Source organism: Peromyscus maniculatus, chromosome 16 (assembly GCF_049852395.1).
Source record: "Peromyscus maniculatus bairdii isolate BWxNUB_F1_BW_parent chromosome 16, HU_Pman_BW_mat_3.1, whole genome shotgun sequence".
NCBI classification, from domain to species: Eukaryota; Metazoa; Chordata; class Mammalia; order Rodentia; family Cricetidae; genus Peromyscus; species Peromyscus maniculatus.
The window spans coordinates 33345759-33368128 of NC_134867.1; the positions used below are offsets into that span (position 1 = coordinate 33345759).

The 22370-nt window shown below is 37.9% G+C and overlaps 1 protein-coding gene across 3 annotated transcripts in view; it reads right to left on the bottom strand.

Moving 5' to 3' along the window:
* Positions 1-18178: 18178 nt before the first annotated feature.
* Arhgap18 (Rho GTPase activating protein 18) overlaps positions 18179-22370 on the bottom strand; it is a 219310-nt gene continuing 215118 nt past the window's right edge. For all 3 annotated transcript variants that reach the window (XM_016005245.3, XM_006986709.4, XM_042262169.2), the window contains exons 14-15: positions 20231-20292; positions 18179-19673 (exon numbers count right to left, since the gene is read on the bottom strand). In XM_016005245.3, coding sequence (XP_015860731.1) covers positions 19582-19673; positions 20231-20292 — 154 coding nt within the window. In that variant the 3' untranslated portion in view covers positions 18179-19581. The remainder of the gene's footprint in view (positions 19674-20230; positions 20293-22370) is intronic.

Below are 22370 nucleotides of genomic sequence, written 5' to 3' on the forward strand. Positions count from 1 at the left end.
CTATCTATCTATCTATCTATCTAAATATATCTGTTTAACTTTGAAAACATTTCTAATATTACTACAATTTGATTATTATAGATGACTAACTACTAACCTGTATTTTTAATTATACATTACATTTTTAAATGAGTCACATAAGTACAGTACCCAAAACAAGAGTAGAAATATACATATAGTATAGCAAAAATAACTTTAAGTTTGTATCAATAAATCATAATCTATATCAATGTAAAATATTTGGAGATTTAATAGTTGTGTTTTGGATTAAAGTAAATTTAATAATCTATCATTTTATCTCATCATTTCGATATCATATTTTTGTTTTTTCCTTTAGAAAGAGATCTTTGAATTTAACTCTTTTGTTTAGCTTTTATTCTGACTATGACCAATAACAACTTGTAACCAACCCCCCTTAAATGATAACCAACATCCATAACCCATCTTTTGGGAATATTGGTGTTGTTTTTTTAGACTGATTCCTGTTTGTCTTGGGGTGCTGACATATTTGGGGGAAAATGGAAAAAAATCAGGATAATTGTTAAGTCTTGGCTGGAGTATTCTGTGAGGTTGGATCATCTCTGTCAGCAGCCTTGAAGTTGTTATGGATGCTGGATCACCTGGGCCATCTGTTTTTATTGAGGTCTAGTCCCATTGTTCTGAAAATACATAAACTTTTAAAGGTAACATACATATCTGCATTAATACAAGTATAGACTGTGCATTGTACACAAGTCAAACAAAGATGATTTTTTGTTTTATGTTTGAGCAGGTAAAATATACATTGTGTGTTTTATAGTTTTTCTAGGTTTATTTCTTTATGTCTGTAGTCAGGATTTCAAGGGGTTTTCCCCAAATTTGATCCATATCAATCTGGAATGAATCCATAGCCTCTCATTTCCTATGGAAATAAAAGCATAATCTCTCCCAAAAAGCACACCTTTTGACTTCCATTTTGAAGTCAAGATATTTTTTAAATAAATAGGTGGTTTAATCTAGCAGCTTTCATAACCCAGTGTCTCTTAGCAGCCAAAAAATTCAAAGACAACACAATGACATACAGGATTCAGATTCTCTGTATATTTTCCATCTTTACATGCTCTTTTATATTACTTTACTCCCTTGTAAAGGACTTTATTATTTTAAAACTACACACAATATAAACATATATATATACATATATATATATATATATATATTACTGTCTATATCCTTTTCTTTTCCTCTTTCAAGCCTTTGTATACTTTTAAACACATTGGAACCCATTTAGAGGGTTTTTCCATCTGGATCTGTCTTTATTGAGCATCTTTAACCTTTTCTGTCTGCATAAACAAAACCCCAAACCCACCATGCAACGTTTTGGCAGCTCAAAGACTTGAGGCAGTGGCTGGGAGAAGCCTCTGTACTGGGACCATGTGAGAGAACCTGCCATGTGGCTTAGCTCATGGTTTGTTGGCAGCTGCTGAGAGACACTCTCTGTACTACAGCCAGCATGAGAGACACAAGAGTAGGAAGTCACATTTGGCTCTGTTTTTGTATGTTTAGAACCTTTGTAAAGCTTTCTCATGTTTTATGTGGATGTAGGTGCAAGAAGTTTGGCCACTATTTGTAGGTGGAGTTTCTCTGTGTCTTGTCAGTCACTCCCAAATAACCATTCAGGAACTTAATATTAATTATAAATTCTTGGCCAATCGCCAATAGAATATCAGGCTAATTTCTAGCTAACTCTTACATTTTAAATTAGGCCATATTTCTTATCTACCCTCTGCCACATAACTGTACTTCCTTTCAACATGGCACATTCATCTTGCTTCTCTCTACATCTCTCATGATCACCCCAGGCTCTGCCCTCCTTCTTCTTCTTCCCAGCATTCTCTTGGTCTGGTTCTCCCACCTACCCTTATCCTGTCCAGCTATTGGCCAGTCAGCTTCTTTATTAAATCAATCACAGTGACACATATTCACACAGTGTAAAAGAGTATTCCACAAGTTTGTTCTCTTCTGCTACATTTTGGGATTTGAGGATTGAACTCAGTCAGACTTGTCTACAAGCACCTCTAACTGCTGGCCCATCAACAGCACCAACACTGGATTTTCTACATGCTTTCCCAGGCATTTTGTCCACATTGATTTCTTTGGGATCTATTGCTGGAGTGTTATTGTATTCTTTGGAGGCACCCTATTACCCGTGTTTTCACACTTTCTTGTGTTATGTTCAAATTTGCACATCTATTAAATCAGTTAGTGTTCTCCCCTCCATAAGATGACATTAGTAGGCAGGGTTTTTTTTTCCCTACAGGTGGGAAATGTTGGCTTTATTTCTTGCTAGGCAAGGTAATATAGTCTTCCTATAAGTTGCTTGGCTATAATCAATGACTTTAGGCACACTGGATACTGTGGCAGAGTCAGAGAAACCTCTGTGTTTGTGGGCCATGCAAAAGAGAGAGCACTTTAGCTGTTTAGACAAGTGTATAGCAGACATTGGGTGAGGGGTGCTCACTATGTACTTATTAGTACAATTGGGACAATTGGGAGTAGTGGCCCCATGAGAAAATAGAGACTTCCTTAGATGTTATTGATGCTAGCCAGCCCTGGTACTCCTTCGGGCCTCTGGCACTGACCTCTCCAGCACCAATGAGGGAACTAAAACACATTTTCAACTTACCAGCAGCACAGGCCCACGCACTGCAGTGAGAGAATTGAGGGGGAAGCTATGGTCTCTGCTCTGTCCCTCACACCCAGCTTTGAAGCAGCCCTGAGTCACACACAGAATGGAGGAGGTAGGGTGACAGTAGGCACCCCAATATTCCTCTCTACTGTTTTGATAGTGGTTTAAGTCTGGGACTGCAGCAGCTGCTGGAAGCAGGGTTTTTATTCAAGCTCATTTCGTTGTAACACATGTTCCAGAGCTAGGCACAAAGCTCCTCTCAGCCCCTTTGGCTGTACATGGATGGGGCAAGAGTTTTCTTTTATTCTTCTCCCAGGTAGTAATGCCTGAATGTTTTAACTTACATTCTCTGATAACTGAGGGATGGTGAATACTTTTAGATACTTGTTTCTTTCTCTAGAAAAGCACGTATTAATGGGGTTTAGGATATGACGTAGCATGTTGGCTGTAGAAACAAGAGTAGAATCAGGAAGTTGCTGACTTCTCCCACTCTTGTCCACTACAGCAGAGTATAAAAGAATTCCATGGCTTGCCTACACATCATGTCATAGGACCCTTATTGATGAGATTCATTCCCTACATGCAGAGGAAAGGAATGTTGGCATCTCTAGGGACTAATGAAGAGCTGCAGAAAAGATCTGGTCAAATGCGGTCTTCTTGAGCATTCTCTGATTACAACTGGACCATACTCCTTTGTCCAATCACTACTGCAAAACTAGCCCTTCATCAAAACAGCATAAAATATGGGTATCATTGAGTGTTCCATTTCCTTTCACTAACTCTTTTATGTATTTATGGGTTCAGCATGATAATTTTACACATGCATATAGTCTAGAATGATCAAACAGAATAAAGTCACTTCCAGCTCATTATTAATGATTTGTGTGTCATGTGCTTTCACACTTGGTAGTTACTTTACAGTAGGTCATAGCTTGTTGTTGATAATATTTACCTTGCTGTACTATGATAGCCAACTCCTATCTCCTCAGTTCGACTTATATAACTTCTTCTCATTCTATGAACAGGGTATTGTATTCCCTAGTGACCACATTTCCATTCATTCTATGAGATTGACTTCTTAGTTTACAAAAATGAGAACATATGACATTTCTTTCTGTGGCTTATTATACTTAACATAGAGGCCTCCACTTTTTTCCCATGTTGCCATAAAGACAAAATTCATTCTTCTTTCAGGTTGAGTAATATTCTGCTGTGAATCTATACACTCATCCATCACTGGAAATTTTGGTCAATTCTCTAAAATGGTTAATATACATACATACGTGTATACATACACACACACACATATGAATAAATGTGTGTGTGTGTGTGTGTGTGTGTGTGTGTGTATACACACATAGTAAACATGATATGCAGGGCATCACTTTTTTCTTTTATCCCAATTATGAGTTTAATGGCTCATAGAGAAGATAAAGTTTTTATGACTTTTAGAAACCTTTCACCATTTTTCCACAGGATCATGGAGAGTTCTTTCTCTACATTCTTAGCACTTTCCTGTTCTTTATTAATAGATAATAGCTATCCCAATACTGGATATCCCTATACTGGATAGGATAAGATGATTTCCCATTGTTTTTATTTGACTTTCCATGATGATGCTCTTATTAATGATTTTGAACCTTTCCCCCTTTATAGTTACTTTTCTATTGCTATGACAAAATACCTGAGAGAAATAACTTAAGGAAATGAAGGATTTATCTTGGCTCACAGTTTGAGGGTATAGTCCATCATTGCAACCAGAGCTTGAGATGGCTGCCCGTATCGTATCCACAGTCCAGAAGCAGACAGGGATGAATGCTTTTGCTCAGCTCCCTTTCTCCCTATTCAGTCCAAGGCTCTAGCCTATGGAAGGGTGCCCCCCCCAGTAGAGGTAGGCCATCACATCTGTGTTGATTACCAACATAATCTCCACAGACATTTCCATAGGCTCATCTCCTAGGTGATTCTAGATCCTGTCAGATAGACAATATTAAGCATCAATTACCCTATGCTTATTGGTCATTTGTATGCTTTATTTAGATCTCTAACTTATCTTTAATAATGACAACATTTTCTCCAATTCTTTAGGCTATCTCTGGGCCTTGCTGATTATTTGCTTTGCCATATATTCACTTAATTCACTTATATTCCATATAATGCCATTTTGCATTCAGTCTTTTGGGGATCCTATTAACAACAACAATGAAACATCTTGCTTAAATCAATGCCTGGAAGTATTTCTCCTGTGTTTTCCAGTGTCACCTTAGTTTGTGGTCTTACATATAGTTCTCTGATCCATTTTAATTTAACTGATCTGTTTTGCTCTTTTGCATATATAAATTCAGTTTCCCAGCACCATTTGAAGATACTGTCATTTCTGCCATATATTTTCTCAGCACTTTGGTCAAAAATCAATTGGTTGTATGCTGTGGGATGTTCTGTATATCCTGTGGGAGCCCTTCTTGGGTTCTTTGTGGCGTTACCCAGCAGGTCCGCATAGAGGATGATTAGGACCATGGGCCTGAGTGCAGGTGTCTGAGATGGTCTGCACTTGGCTGTGCTGGGGGATGGTCTGTATGTCAAGTTGTTCTGATTGATCAATAAATAAAACCTGATCGGCTGTGGCTAGGCAGGAAAGATAGGCGGGACTAACAGAGAGGAGAAATAAAAGGACAGGAAGGCAGAAGGACTGACTGCCAGATGCCGCCATGACCAGCAGCATGTGAAGATGCCGGTGGGCCACCAGCCACGAGGCAAGGTATAGATTTATGGAAATGGACTAATTTAAGCTATAAGCACAGTTAGCAAGAAGCCTGCCACGGCCATACAGTTTATAAGTGATATAAGCGTCTGAGTGATTATTTTATAAGTGGATTGTGGGACTGTGGGTGACAAAGATTTGTCCTGACTGTGGGCAAGGCAGAAAACTCTAGCAACAGTTGTATGCATATGGGCTAATTCTTGGACACCTTCTCCTATCCCTCTACTCTTTGTAAGTTTTTCTTCCAGTTTGATGTTTTTGGTTGCTATAGATTTGGAGTCTGTCTTGAATTAGGAAGTATTTTTGATGCCTCCAGCTTTTTTTTTCTAGTGTCTCTTAATTATGTGAGTCTTTTGTGATTCCATATTTATTTCAAGATGCTATTTCTGTAAAGAATGTTATTTGTATTTAATGGACATTGCATTGGATCAACAAACCATGTTGGATAGTGTGGTCATTTTAACATTACTGTGTCCTCTAATCTATGAACACAGATTCCTTATCACCATCACCATCTTCTCTTCTCTCCTCCTCTCTTCCTTCCTTCTTCCTGCTCTCCACTTCTCCTGTGTCCTTTACAATATTTTTCACTGGTATTTTGTGATTTTCTTTTCCTCCATTAAATTGACTTCTAGTTTTTAGAAGCCATTGTAAATGGAATTATTTCTTGATTTCTTTTTGGGAAGGCTTGCTATTGACGTGAAAACCTGCAACTACTTTTTTCATATGCTGACCATGTGTAGTAAAACTTTACAAATTTTCTTGGTTTTAACAGTCCTTTGATGGAGTTGAATTTTTGTGCATATAATCATGCCATCTGCAAACACATAACTTAACATCTTTTCCAATTTGGATGTATTTTATTTGTCTCGTCACTTGTTAAAACTTCTAAAACAACGTTTAACAAAAGTGGTGAAAGTGGGTATGCTTGTCATGTTCTGGATGCTGAGAAACTACCAGTGTATCGTTGGCTCTGGGCTATGGGCTAGTCATACACAGGCTTTATTATTTGGAGTTGTGTTCCATCTACATATAAATTATTCAGTTTTTCTCAAATGGGATAATGAGTGTTATCAAATGCTTTTTTGTGCCTACTTGGGTGATCATGTGGCTTTTGACTTTTGTTGATGTTAGCTATTACATTTATTGATTTGTAAATGTTTAATCATCCTTAAGTCTCTGGGGGAAATCACACTTGATTTTTTTCAATGTAATCTTGAATTTGGTTTGCTTGTATTCTGGTGAGAACTTTACATCAATTATCAGGAATGTTGGTCTTTAGTTTTATGAGTTTGCTTTGTTTTTGGCATAATGCTGGCTCTTAAAATGAGTTTAATAGTGGTCCTTCATTTTTCAGTTTTTGGAATAGTTTGAGAATAATTAGGATGACTTTTAGAAACTTATAAAAATCTGCTGCACAGCTCTTAGTAATGGAGTTTTCTTTAATGTGAAATAGTGACTATTTCAAACTTGTTATTATCTATCTGTTTATATTTTGTATGCCTTACTGATTCACTTGTGGCAGGTTGTATATGGCTAGGAATTTGTCCATTTGTTGAAGGATTTTTAATTTTCTATTATAGAGTTATTCATACTCACTTATGATCCATTTTGTTTCTGTAGTATCACTTGTAACATTTCCTTTTCCCATCTTTGATATTTGGGGCTTTCTCTCTTTTTTTCCCTATTTGGTTAGTCTAGCTAAAAGTTCTCAAATTTTATCTTTTATTTTATCCTAGTTACATTTTATTCATTTTTTATTTGGTTTTCTAACTCTGTAAAACATATCCTAAGTTATTTATAATTTTTCTCTTTGATATATACATTCATTTCTGTAATTTTTCCTAATACAGCTTTTGATATATCTGTATATAATACAGTTTGCATTATATTTTGTTTCCATTCAATTCAGGATTTGTTGCCTATTTAGGAACATGATGATGCTCAATTTCCATTTATTTATATATTTCCTACTGTTTTGCTATTGATTTCTAGTCCTAATTCATTGTGGTCTGAGCAGACACAGTGTCTGATGTGAGATTTTAGAGTGCTGTAGGCTTGGACAGTGTAGGAACTCCAGGATCAGGTCAAGGCCTGGAAGTGTGGGAATGGTGCCAGTGGGCTTGGGAGATTTACCTGGCAGTACTGTGGATAAGCTGTACCTCTAGAACTAAACCTGGGAGTATGGAAATGGTGAGGTGGGCTTGGAAAACTCACCAGTAAAAGCTGATAGATGTGTTGTACCTCCAAAGCTAGGCATATACTTCACTTTTAAAAAATTAATCCATTAAATATGTACTTTTGAAATCATATGTATGTTTTTCCACATAGAATTTTTTTCCTTATTAATTCCATAGGTAGATCCCTAACCATATCATTTTATGGTTCCAGTGGTGGTGCACACCTTTAATCCCAGCACTCAGGAGGCAGAGGCAGGCAGATCTCTGTGAGTTCAAGGCCAGCCTGGGCTATAGAGTGAGTTCCAGGAATGGCACAAAGCTACACGGAGAAACTCTGTCTCAAAAATACAAAAAATAAAAAAAAAAATTCAAAACAAACCAAAACTGTATTTATACTTAATTTTGTTGTTGACATTTTAGAAATCATTTTAAAATCTTAAAGCATATACTGCTTTTTCTCTACCTAAATGTCTGTGTGCTTATACTCAAGATGATGTGATTCCAGCTCTGCAGTGAAATATGAGGACAACTCTAGAAGTCTACACCTATGAACCTCAGTAATAAAAATGTCAGTATCACTTTCCTGTCCACAACCTTATTTGTATATTTTTATGTATAATAGTTGAGTTTAAATACCATCTGACTTACTTGGGGAGGGACAATGTAAAGAAGTCTCAGGTTCAAAGGAAATTCCATGTTAACAATTACTGCTAATAAGTAAAATATCATGGAGCTGGAAAGATGGCTCAGTATCTATCAATCTTGATAAGCACTTACTGCTCTTGCAGAGAACTCGGGTTCAGTTCTCACCTGGTGGCTCACATCCAGTTCCAGTAGATTTCATGCCGTCTTCTGGTCTCCCCAGACTCCTGCATGCACATGGTGCACATAAACTCATGCAGGCACACACAAATATACACAGAAACTTTAAAATCTTTTTCTGAGGGCTGGAGAGAGCTCAGAGGTTAAGAGCACTGGTTGCTCCTCCAGAGGTCCTGAGTTCAATTCCCAGCAACCACATGGTGGCTCACAACCATCTGTAATGAGATCTGGTGCCCTCTTCTGGTGTGCTGGTGTACATGCAGACAGAACAGTGTACTATGATAAATAAATAAATCTTTTTTAAAAAATCTTTTAAGAAAAGTGACAGAAGGTGATAAATTTTCAAGATCAGACATCACAATTTCTAAGGAAGCCTTCTGACTTATCCAATGAGGAACACTATCATAGAATACTATGGACTGAGTGGCTTAACTAATATAAAGGAGTTTCTTAGTTCTGGGAAACAGAAAGTCCATGGTAAAAAGGTATTATAATTCAGTCGTGGATCAGACTCTCTTCCTGGTTAACAATAACCACTTTTTCCTAGTTTTTAAATAGCTTTTACTTGGACCATTCACATGGAGAAACTGCTCTTTTATTATGTGACAAGCCTACTAATCCCACAATGGACCTGTTCCCATGAGCATATCTAACTATACTTACCCCTCAAAGGTCCCAGTTCCAAATACCATAATTCTGGGTATTTTTATCTTTAACAAATAAATTTGGAAAGGACATATTCATTCCTTAACATCCTCATTAAATAATTACTTTTCATTTCAAAATGCCTCCATCATACCAAAGTTAAAAATCAAATTTTAGAGAAAAAGAAAACAAACTATTTAAAGTCAAACCAGAGGAAATGCTCTCCACAAGTAATTCTGATACCAGAAAATTCATTGAGTAACATGCTCTGCTATGTTGATACTTTCTGTCACATCTATACTTACTAAATGTACAGACATAATAAATGTAAACTTCATAAGTGCAATTTTGTGCTTCTGTTACTAACATAAATAATATAAAGATAACATTTTATGAACATATTACAATAACCATATGAGACATGATTAGCCTCAGTAAGTATCCGTATAATGTACCTTAAAACAAAATTTCATTTCTTTACCAATGAAATTAATATAAAAGAGAATAAAGGGGAGACACTGAATATCACTCAACCACTATTAAAAGAAGTATAAATTAATACTTTGACAATATATGCAGCAACACCTTCGAATATTTTTCTCTATCTCAGTTATCACCGCCTGGTATACTTCTTAGAAACTGAAAAAAAAAATGCATGATCATAACAGCCAGATAGCAAATTATTATAAAAGTCAGGTTGTTTCAAACTATATTATTTCAAAAGCTAGTAGATCATTACAAATAACTGTAATCAGATAACCATGACTTCTGTCACATAGTGAATGATCAAAGAATTGAAAAAAGTTGTGTACTGTTACTGTAACTAAAGTACTTCAATTTATATTGCTGTGAGAAAGGATTCTTTCTGTCTACACAAATATAGACATAAACACATAGATGTGAGAATGATGTTGTATTTATTAAAACTAAATGATGTCTGCCCAGTGGCAATAAGAGGAAAAATAAACTCAAAATCTTCAATAAGAACCTGTTTTTTCAATAGAATTTAAATTCTGAATAACTATCAAAATTTGACATATTTTTGTTTCCCTGATGTAAACACTTATTTTGGATAGAGAAATGTATTTGTTTCATATCGTGGGATACATTACTTTTGAATGGAATTCTAGGGAGAAAGTACAATGAAACTGCAAGTAAAGGAATTATGTAACCATTCTTGTCAATTAGGTTTTTACATTAAAAAACATGTTATCAAAGCACTGTGGGGTATTTATTCTCCTTGAAATATATTAAAGTCTTAGGATATCATTTGAATATTCTAAAACTAAGAATGAAAAGTCGGGCTGTCTTTGGAAAGTATGTAAGGTGATTGTGATGGCTGTTCTTTGTTGTCAACTTGACTACATCCAGAATGAACTAAAACCCAAAATGGTTGGGCATACCTGTGAAGAATTTTTGCTTAATCATTTGAAATGGGAAGACCCACTACTAGTCCAGATCTTTAAGGTGGGAAGACACACCTTTAATCCAGATCTCTTGAGGTATTAAGACCCACCTCTAACCCGGGCCCCTTTTTCTACTTGAAGCCTACATAAAGGACGTAGAAGAAAGAAGTTGCTCCTTTGGCCTACTTACTCTTCCTTTACTGGCATTAGAGCCTACTTCTTCAGGATTCAGATGTATCCTCAAGACCAGCAGAGACATCCAGCCTGTGGACCAAACAATACTAGATTCTTCGACCTTCCATTAAGAGGCAGCCATTGTTCGATTAGCTGGATCATAAGCCTCTAAGTCATTCTGATAAATCCCCTTTCTTATATATATAGAGAGAAATTCGTTCTGTAAGTACTGTTAGTCTAGAGGACCCTTACTAATACAGTGACATATTGTGGGAGGAGGTTAACTGGAGATAAATTGAAGAACAGAATTCTAGAGCATCTAGTGAATTGCTTACATTTCAACAATTAAACATGGGAACCAATGCTTTTTTTTAAATAGTCTTTTAAGATTTATTTATTCTTATGTATGTAGTACTCCATCTGCATGTACACCTGCATGCCAGAATAGGGCATCAGATCCCATTATAGATGGTTGTGAGCCCCACGTGGTTGGTGGGAATTGAACTCTGGACCTCTGGAAGAACTGACAATGCTCTTAACCTCTGAGCCATCTCTCCAGCCCTGGGAACCAATGCTTTGTATAACATTTGTTCTCATCCTTGTTTTGAGTGACATAATCAGAATTTATCTAGTGTATGTTCCCCAGGCTTTAGTAAATTAAAGTAGGATAAGTAATAATCCTTAGTATAATATAGGGACAGTGAGGAGTAGTGACAGAAGGCACAGCATCTCCAATAAAGGATTTTTTTTTAATTTAACTTTTAGTAATTTTTGAATTTGCTTCCAAAGTACTGTGTTTCCTAATGGGTTTTTATACTTATTTCATTTTGTTTGGTCTCCCTTCTTTACCTCCTCATCCCTCTGGCCCCTTCACTGTGCTCTTTACCCCTGATATAGAGAGTTACTAACATAGAATAACCTTTAGTGCATCTCTGTGATCAGCCCTTACTAAAGACCAACTTCCAAATAAGTATATTTTTAAAATCATTTAATTTAAACTTGGAAAGGCACTTAAAATATCACAGAAGTAAAATGTAAATGAGCAATATCTCTTAAGGCTTGACAAAATCTTGGAGATTATTTTTGTATTTGGCACAGTCAATTTTCTTCAAAAGTTAATTATTTGGGTGTGTAGATATAATTTAGTTGGGAGAGTGCTTGTCTAGCACAATCACAGCCCTGTTTCACCAGCACCACATGAACCCAGCATGGTGTTACACACCTATACTCACAGCACTTGGGGTGGGGGGTCGGGGATTCAAGATTCAAGATCATCCTCCGCTATACAGTGAGAGGTACAAGAGACATCATCTCAAAAAGAAATCACTTTATGTTAAACACTATTTTAGAGAACAGGACTTCATCAAAAATCTTGAATTAACTAAATGCGGAGGTAAAGATCGTTCAAAAGTTAAAAAGTCTATATAAAAACTATTTTCAGATGATTTTCCCTTATGCAAAATAATATCAAAGAATGACCAAAAAAAAAAAAAAGCCTTGATAAACTTCATTCCCACCACCCCTCCCTCCAACAATCCCACCAAAGTTCATATCTTTCAGTTCCTGCTTGCGTCTTGCTCTATTGAAAGACATGTGTTCCCACCAGGCCCAAGCACTCTTGGCCTACTTCTGGAGGGTTCACCCTGAAATCCAGCTCTGATCCTTCCAGCTCAATTCTTGTCTTGTTGTCTTAATTATCTGCCACGGGTGGTCATTTAATGTGTTAAAACTGTTATCCTCAGAATCTCTTGAGTTTTACTCATCTCATACTGTCACGGTTTCAAGGCAGTGCTTACCCCTCTCTTAGCCCGTATCACGTTTACTACCATATTCCAACAAGTATCTAAACACACATCTTTCAAAAAGCACTTCCTAAGGATGCCTCCTTTTAACTTTGCATACACCTCACCTCAAGCTTCATGTCCTCCTTTTCTCTCCCTACATTCTATTTTCTCTTTCCCCTCTTCCTCTCCTCTCTTTCAAATCCTTTTATCTCAAATCAGTACTTCACTCCAATTTGAGATTGGTTGCAAAGTTGCATCCTTTTTTCTCAGGGCTGTTTACATTTTGTAATTTATTATTTGGCAATTTCATACCCACCCGTCACTCCCCTGCAGTCTGTGGAATCATTCAGACTCTTGATTCCAACCACACAACATCAGTTTCACCCACTCTCACTTTCTGTTGTCCAGGTCTAATTCTGAACTTCGTTCTTTTGGACCTGATCTAGTCTTTAGTATTCTAATGGTTCAGCAACTTATGTATTCATGTTTCTGTTTTCATTTTCCCAGCTACTATCATCCTCTCTTTATGTTCTCACTCTGTTTTATCCTACAGTTAGTTGTACACTTACCTGTCTTCATCCAATCTGAGTTGATTTGTAAAGAATTCTTTCCCTATAGCTCCAATTCACAAGTGTAAATGTAATTTCCCTGTGGACATGTATCACATAATTGCTTTTTACATTACCACCACATAACCACAGTATAATATAGAGTAAACATCAAAATGTATTGGGGAAGGAAAGAATGGGAGAAACAAAAACATGATGGCCATATTTCTTTCTTAACTAGTAACATAATTTGTAATACTATCTAATGAACTCAGTGCCTTAAGGCATTATCTAGTGTACCTAAGAATTCCTTAGTTCTTCATTCTTGAAAATCCAACATGTTGCATTCAGGAGGTTGAGGCAGGAGAATCCTGAGTTCAAAAACAGCTTGGGCTACATAGTAAAAATCTTGTCTCAAATAAATGAAATCATAAAGCATGCTAGGAATGTTGCTTAGCAGTATAGCATTTACCCAACATGTACAAGGCCCTGAGTTTAATTCTAGGGACCAAACATAAATAGGCAAGTGAAATAAAACATGACCATTTCTTCCCTCTTAACATTAGGTAAGCATGGGAATTAGTGAAGCATGACCTAGGACACATTTGAAGACTTGTACTTCAGGAAATGTATTATCTGTAGCTGATTCATCTTCTTGGACTTTTTGCCAAACTAGGTGATACAAGTAGACACAGGTAAAATACCCATGATTCCCCCCACTGACTGATAGTTGTAAAGGCACAAGGCATGGTTCAATGGTCTCCTTTTTGTCCTTGTAGCATGGCTACAAGGATATGAAAGAAAGAAAATGTTAACTGATGAACTTCCAAGAATTATGCCAGGGTCATTCCCCTTATGAACCTCCCTCTAAGGGATGTGCCTTGTTCTTGGCGGCTTCTGGCTGGAAGGGAAGGCGACCTAAGGCAGAGAGTACATGAAAGTTGTCATTTTGTAAAGGTTAGGGGAGATACAATAAGACACAGAACTCAACAGCTGAGATGTGGTGAGGGGTAAACATCAAAGGCAGGGTAAACAGCGGGAGTGGAGCCTCTTTCTCTGAAGCATATCTGAGCTGCTTTAGTTGAGACACAGAGACTTCAAAGCTCAAGATGAAGAGCTTGCTAGACAGAGCCAGTGTCTTGGCTTCAGGTACAAAGGCCTCAAGTACCATTCCTGGCAGTCAGTTGCTTTCACTGGTACTATGTGCAGCTATATGGGAAAATAGTCCAGGAGTCCCTTCAAAGGAACCTTTAAAGAGTCAAAGAAATGGTTACAATGGGGAAAGAATTCTCCTGTTTCCTGTCACACCCTTCTGACCAGAAGCAGGCTGCTCCACACAACACTTGTGGTCACAAGTGGAAAGAGGAAGTGACGTGAAGTCCAGATCCCAGGGTGAGAGGTCAGTAGAAGCAGAAGGAATATGGATGTTCAGTGTGGAATTTGAGAAACCCTTGGCCCAAGCAAACCAGGATAGGAAAGTAGGATCTTAACCAATGGGAACAGCTGACACAAGAAGCCAGTGTCTTCCCAGGCATATCAAGTACAAAAAGTGGGTCTAGGTCTGCTTTGCCCCTGTCCTTCCAGGTCTCACATGATGGGAGAGAACTCTGGCCCTCTGGCATTCTTTACTGTAAATGAAACAAACAAACCACCTTTAACGTTGACTGAGCTCATGTGAGGTAGAGAAAAAGATGGTCTGTCCAGATGACAATGGCACCACTCTTCCAAGGAAGAGTTGGTAACGGACAGACTTCCAGTGGAATAGTTTGGCTTTTGACTGATTACTTTGAGCAAGAAAAGGGGGAGGAGAGAAGTCCTTAAGTATCTAGGTAGGAAGTGATTCCTAGCTTGGAGAAAGGGATATTCCTAAGAGAGGCTGTGAGGATTACCTGAGGGGAGGCCCTTACCATTCTCAACATAGCTGCTACGCCTCTTCTCTGATTCTCTTGTTTATTGTAAGCTGGTATTACTATGTCTATTATACCTTTGCTCTAGGCTGAGTGGAAATAGAGTAGAACACTAGCATGACATTGTGAGAATTCTTACCCTATAGTTCTGATATTAATCATTATAACCACTAATGAAAATACTGTCATTTATTACTGCTTGTTATCTAGTTAGTATGCTGCTGAGCTCTTGACAGAGGTAGATTCTAATAAGCTACTAAAAAGTGAACACTCCCATTATTATCTTTACACAAAACAGAAAATGAAGCTCAGGTAAGAAGTGTGTCCAAGGTCACATTAAAATAGTCACATTAATAATGTCTCCTGCACCCATGACAGCTTTCCTCAAAACATTACTTAAATAAATAAACTCAAAACCTCCATTAGACCCAAACGCTTCTCTCGGCAGTTAGCCCCACTTATAGTCTTCTTAGTGCAGCAACAGTTCGCATTAAGAGAATTTTGCCCTGCTATAGTCACCCCTAATGTTTTCAACTAGGCATCAAGATCAACAAAGACCCCGAACAGAAAAATCCATGATCAATCAATCCTAGCTCATCCGAGCTACAAGGAAGGTCTACTGTGACTTTGGTGGCTTTCCTTCACATGACTATTCATGCACTATGCTCACTTAAACTTTAGGAGGGGTTTCTTTCTAATACTTCCCTGCTTCCTTCACTTCCTGGTCTCAAATGGAGCTCTAGGGCTCCATTCCCTGTTTTCCCTATAAAATCCAGACTCCCTCCCTTAATCTTAGCCAAGGGCACAGTTTATCCAGACTCCACCCTACTAACAGCCAAGACAAAAATCTTATGATTGTGCATTCCTGTCTCCTGCCAGAAAGCCTGTTGGCTCTGCCTTCCACTGTGTGGGGTGACCAGGATGTCCCATTACTTCACAGCTCTAGCTTTTGCCAATGGTGCCCTTTTACTGACTGTTCAGATGTGAACAATAAATTGCCACCCCTCTAATCCAAGGCTCTCATGATCTTGGACCCTGTCTTTGCATTTCCCTCTCTGACCTTTGCTTTCGCTGGCGCTAACGCCACTCCGGCCACAGTGTTGACAAGGCACATTCCTACAGTGGACCTTGGTCCTAAATGTTCCCTTTGTCTAGAACACCATTCCAAATATCCACACAGAAAAGCCTTCTCTTTCTCCAAGTCTTTATTGAGTTGTCAACTATTCAAGGCGATCCCTCATTTCATGCTCTCATACGCTCCGGCCCTTGTCCTTCCCGCTCTGTTCAACTTTCTATGCCCACTGTACTCACTGCCTTTCATTACTCTAGAGTTCTATTCACTTACTGCTTTTGTTTAATTCATTACTCCTCTCCCTCATGAAGACTTGAATCCAATAGGACTGATACTTTTGGTTATTTTGCCCACTAAGGAATCTCCAGGGTACAACCTACTTGACAAATAAGTCTTCGCTGAAATGCAGAAACATGTATACATTAGAACAAATGCCACCGAAGCGCTCCTGTTTCTCAGCTCCTTGTCCCTATCCTCCTGGTTTTCCACCTTGACTCACAGCACTTCTGTTCAAACTAGACATTACTGAAAATTTAATTCTGGGTCTGATATACCTGTCCCATATCTGTTCGATGGATGAAGGACTAAAGCAGACTAATTCATTAAAAACACACACACACACACACACACACACACACACACACACACACACACACACACCAAACCTGAGGAAAACGATTATTTTCAACTTCAGAATGAGTAACTAAAACAGAGCCCCACAATGTTATCATCTAAGAGCTGGAGGTGGCTGGCACCCACCAAGTCACAGCAACATATGTTAGAAACGCCTGTTCATTGTCTAAAACTTCTTTAGATTTAAAGGAATCTCTGCCTAATACTGCCACCTACTGACAAGTAGGTGGGAAATCAGAGACAATCACACAGTGTAAACCAGTTCTACAAACTTGAGAAAACAATCAACTTTTCCCAGGTCAACAAGGAATTTATATCAACTTCCTTAACTATATCAACTTCCTTAACTTCAGTAAAGGGGGTATAAGTGAAAGGAATAACAAGGACCAGAAATATCCCAGAAGGATTATGCTAACGGGGGATGTGGCAAAGCAGGAAAGCAAGAATAAGGAGATGAGAACAGGAAGCCCCACAGAAGGGTAAGCAGGGTGAACATTTTTCTGTAAACACTGGCTCTCAGATTTTTCCACCAGCAACTCCCATAAGTGTTAAAATGTTTTAGGCTCAAAGCAAATGTGTTTGTTCTCACATCACTGTCCTTTTCTCAACCAAACAGATGTACACTGAAAATGAAAACTTACTGGAGAGAAGAAAAAAAAATCACAGTAAAAGCATTTGAATTAATGCCAGGACATGTATCTGAAGCTCTACAATATGAAATTCTTTTCTGTAAAATTATAATACACAAATATATATGTATATGATGTATCTATATATTACATTTTGTGTGTGTGTGTGTGTGTGTGTGTGTGTGTGTGTGTGTGTGTGTGTGTGTTATTTAAATTCACTGTATAGTGCCAATAAATTTAGGCCATGAGTTCTAGGAATGACTCAGAATAAAAAGGCCTTTGTTATTTCCTCCATCAAAACCTGGGAACTCAGCTGGGTGGTGGTGGCACATGCCTTTAATCCCAGCATTCAGGGGCATCTCTGAGTTCGAAGCCAGCCTGATCTACAGAGTGTATACTAGAATAGCCAGAGCTACACAGAGAAACCCTGTCTTGAGGAAAAAAAAAAAAAACCCTGGGAATTTTTCTGCCAGCCTCCCTGGGTAGGCAGTCAGTGTGCTAAGAATCAATTGACATGTGTTCTAGAAACATTTCTTTAAATCCCTATCCTGACTCTTGTCCTTTTGTTGTTGTTATGGATCCCTAAATGTTTTAAGCACATAATTTTTCTTTAGAACTGTTCATTGCTTGCACTGAACCATCAATAAATTTTGCTACCCATGAAATGAATATATTCCTATAATAAGAAACAGCACAGAATGTCTTTTGAAAACCCTAAAGGATAGACATTTATGTAAAGGAAAAAAATAATAAGAAGAAGAAACCTAAGGAAGGAAATAAACTTGTCTCATACATCTTTCAAATTTAAAACAAGACAGGAATGTAGAACTGATAAAAGAGCAGATGAGGCTTAATTACAATGAAAACAGACCGTTAATTAAAATAACTTACAAAGACAAAAGGAGACCCATGAACACGCTGGAATAAAAGCAATAATTCCAAGAGAAGATCGTTTAGAAAAAGGCATTTAATTATAAAATTTCTTTAAATAAAAAAGCAATGGCACGAATCACCACAGTGTTACCGAAGCATCCATCCACAGGCTGCTCTTGTAATTATACGCTGAGCATTTCTCTGTTCTCATTAACGGCACTTTCCTTTCCAATTAGAGTGACATCAAGAGCTTCTGAGAGTGCGGAGCTTCCCCTAAAGAACTATGCACAGTGTCATCAGCACATCGGTGCCTCATCTACACATGCCACCTTTTATCGATGACACCCTACCCTCGTGAAACAGCAAACACTGCTCTTATTTCATGTCTCTTATTTACAGCAGAGGTCCGTGTTTTGTCACAGTGTGGTCTGTGCACGAAAAGCCCTGGGAATAATACTTTCCATAACATCTTAACAAACTGACACAGATGATTTAAAATAGGAAAACAGGCAAAACTGTTCACATCAGTGATCGTCATACTCAGAAGACTCATTCTGCGGGGAGGGGGATTGTGGAAGGTGCCATTTCACAATGCATTCTCCAGTTGTTCCAGATTGTACTATTATGATATTGATAATGTTGCCAGGCAACCTTATATGTTACTTTTCAGATTCCATCTGGAATAGTGTGGTACACACGAAGTGATCTGGCTTTTCACATTGTGGTCAGAGGTGATCCAGTTATTCTGTGTGGATCCACATTATATCTCCTGAGTATTTAAGCATTTCATGCTTTGGTGATGATTGGACATTCCTGACAGTTTGGGTTTTGATGATGGATACAGATTCGTGCACATATGTCAGATAAGCTGAAAAAATAACTGTCTGGGATGCTGTAGGAAGGACTGTTTGCCTTCATAGCATTCCATTCCTGCTATTAACTATCTCTTTCTGGTTAAAAAAACAAATTTTATTGAGGGAAGGTAGATAAGAAGAGGTAAGAAAGGGGAGACAACATTCTTAAAATGTAAATAAACCAAAACTTCATTGGTAAATCTATCAGTAAAGATTATTTAATCTGCTGGGGATATTACTAGGTGTCATAAAGCACTTGCCCATCTTGAGCAAAATTCTAGTTCAATACCCAGTACCAAAAAAAAAAAATATGGTAGAGAATTTATTTCATAGAAAACAAACAAAAAAACAAAGAAAAAACAAACAAACAGCTGTCGCATCTGAACACATTTTAAACTGTGTATAAACAGCCCACAGGCTAATTAAACCCCTTCCTCTTACTCCAAAAATATTTTTAATTAAATTGTTAAAATTAACAATGTGGCAGCCACAAAAACATATAATTTTAAGGCTTGGGGTGTCACTTTGTAATAACTGGGTACAGCTGAATAATTAAGAAACCTGTGACTTTTATTGACACTCTTGACCCAGCAAGAATGATGATACTAGTCCTCTGGTTAGTCTTCTACCGTGGCTTGGATTTTATGACCCACTCAGCATTTGGGTTCAGCTGGTATAAGTCCTTCATGTATGTGTCCTCATCAAGGCAGCGTTCCCCTGTGAAGGAGATGTGGTATCAGTTAACACAGTGGGTGAGGGCAGATGCAATCGTAAAATTGATCCCAATGGTTAAAAATCTTAGTTTTCAAAGTCTTTGTCCTTCTTTCTTATTTCTCATGACAACACTCAAAGAATTGGCCAAGGCATTAAAAACGCTAATTGGGTAGTCATTCCCTAACGCTGGTATCAAATTAAATAAAGAAGCGAAAATACTTCGTGGGATGGACTTTAACTGCTTCTGTAAAATCATCCTTACCTGTATTAAACATAACTAGTTTTGAATGCAGCTAAGAAACCACACTAATTTCCAAGATCTGATTGTGAAATGAAAAATCAAATGTGCAAAGGCTGAGTGTGAATGATGATTTAAACAGTGGGAGCTCAAAAAAAGGCCGCAGGAAGAAAGGTCAGAGCACTTAACAAACCCATACTATCCAGCAAGTGTCTAAGACTTGGTATGCTTACTTTCAAATCTAGAAACACTTTTGTCCCAAAATTATAAATAATAAACGTTGGCAACATCAAGTCAACATAGAGAGTGAAAATGTGCTTACCAATATTGCCTCCGATTTCATACAGGAAAACTTCTCCTTTCTTAAGTGTCTGGGCAACCCCACTATTAGGGACAAAACAAACAGATGAGTTGCATCATCAAATAGCTTGTACGTAATAGCTTATACGTAAATCAGTTTAGCAGACTTGGAAATTCTAGCTAGCACAGAAAATTCATAACTTAGACATACTGCAATTATATACTTTTGTATTTTCCCATCTGTTAAATGTGCCCTACAGGTAATAAAAAATGTCACACTTGGAAATGAAATAAATAGAAATAGACATCTGAAGGCAAAAGAATAAATCAGTATCTAAATTTGTAAATACCAAAAAGTCAAGTTAATAGAACATTGATATTGCATGATTATTGATATGATTATCTGCTCTTCATAGGGCCAAGATACTGACTCGGTTTCCTCATTGCACTTAGTTTTTGTTCACTCAGTATGTTACATATATACATTTATATTCTTCAAAGAATAGCATTTTCCACCTACCATAAAGAGTTGTTGAAAGTTAAGCCCACAGGTACAATTAGCTACATTCTGACATTACATAGTATATCCTCCAATGGGAACTTCTCAGGACTCCATAACTCTGTATACTTTTAGGTTTTACATGTTAGTTACAAAAGTGAACTTTTCTAAAATGTTAAGTACATACATACACACACACACACACACACACACACACACACACACACACACACAAGTTACAATTCAGTGATTTATCAAAGGTTTCTGTGAAAGAATTACTTCAGAAACCTTCTAAAACTTTAGAACCAAAGCTCAAGAATTTGCTTTTAAAATTCTCTGTGGTGTGTGGATTAGGTGAACAGAGAAGTTGTGGGCTGCTGATGAAGGTCCAGAGGAGTGGAGCTGGAGAGCTGGCTCAGTAGTTAAGAGCACTGACTATTCTTCCAGCGGACTGGGGTCCAATCACCAGCACCCACAAGGTGGCTCACAACCAATCATTAACTTCAGTTTGATCCAAGGGATCAAATACTCTCTTTGGATTGCCACAGACACTGTACACACAAGATTTAGAGACACACATGTAGGAAGCCTAGAACAGATATATCATGTACTCGGGAAGAAAATTAGCAAGTCTGACTTTACTCCACCTATGAGGAGTTCCTGGCATAACAGCAGCTTTCCTAAGCAGCCAGCTAATGGTTCTCTGGTCATCTGATCTTCTCTCCCTTTCTATGCCCATGGCATCACTGTCTGCCCAGGGCTATGCACACACACTTCAGTTCGACCTGCTACCTTGTATACCATCCAGTGGTCACACTGATTCCAACCCAGAATTACTGGGGCTATAAAAACTCCCAAAGAATGTTGTAAAAGACTCGATTTTTAACAATCTAGTCCAATACTGCTCTCAGAGTGATTCTCAAGGGTCTGTATGGTTCTTTCCTTTTACCGAAAGCTGAACAAATTTTCTGACACAGGACAGCTTTCATATAAAGTCAACAAATTCATAAGTATTGATGGAAAGGCATCAATACTTTACCCAAATGGATGAATGAATGGGCAATTTATTGTACTTTTTGCTCACATATGTGCTCGTGGCTTTGACAGAGAGAGTTGGAAAGTGAGTGATGAAGGAAAGTGAGCTTCCTAACTGTCCCAAACAGTAGAGGATAAATGGGGAAAACACGGGTATGTGGTCGGGGAAAACCATAGTACAAACATTTATTGAGCACTTTCCTCACTCCGAGGCCCAGATAAACAGCAATAGGACTCAATGGGCACTTTCCTAGACCCCTCTTACAAGACTGTAAGGAGTCCTATTCTGTCTTGCTAATGGAGAATGGAGGCTTTAACCTAAGACATGGGGCACGTTCAGCAGGAACTTGCCAAACCTGATGCCCCAGAGCCCACATGGTGGAAGGAGAAAACTGATTCAAGTACTGTGGTTTGTGCACCATGCACATAGAAATGTACACAAAACAAATTAAAATGTTATTTAAAACACCAGCCTATGTTGAAGGAAGAATAGCAAGAATCTGAATATACTGACTAATGTTTCATGTTGTGCCCCAAAATATTAAAGACCCCGCTGAATGGACTGTACAGCTTCATAAGGATTTGTGCTTTGACAGTCAAAGTTAGGGAAGATGTTCTTGGAACTTGT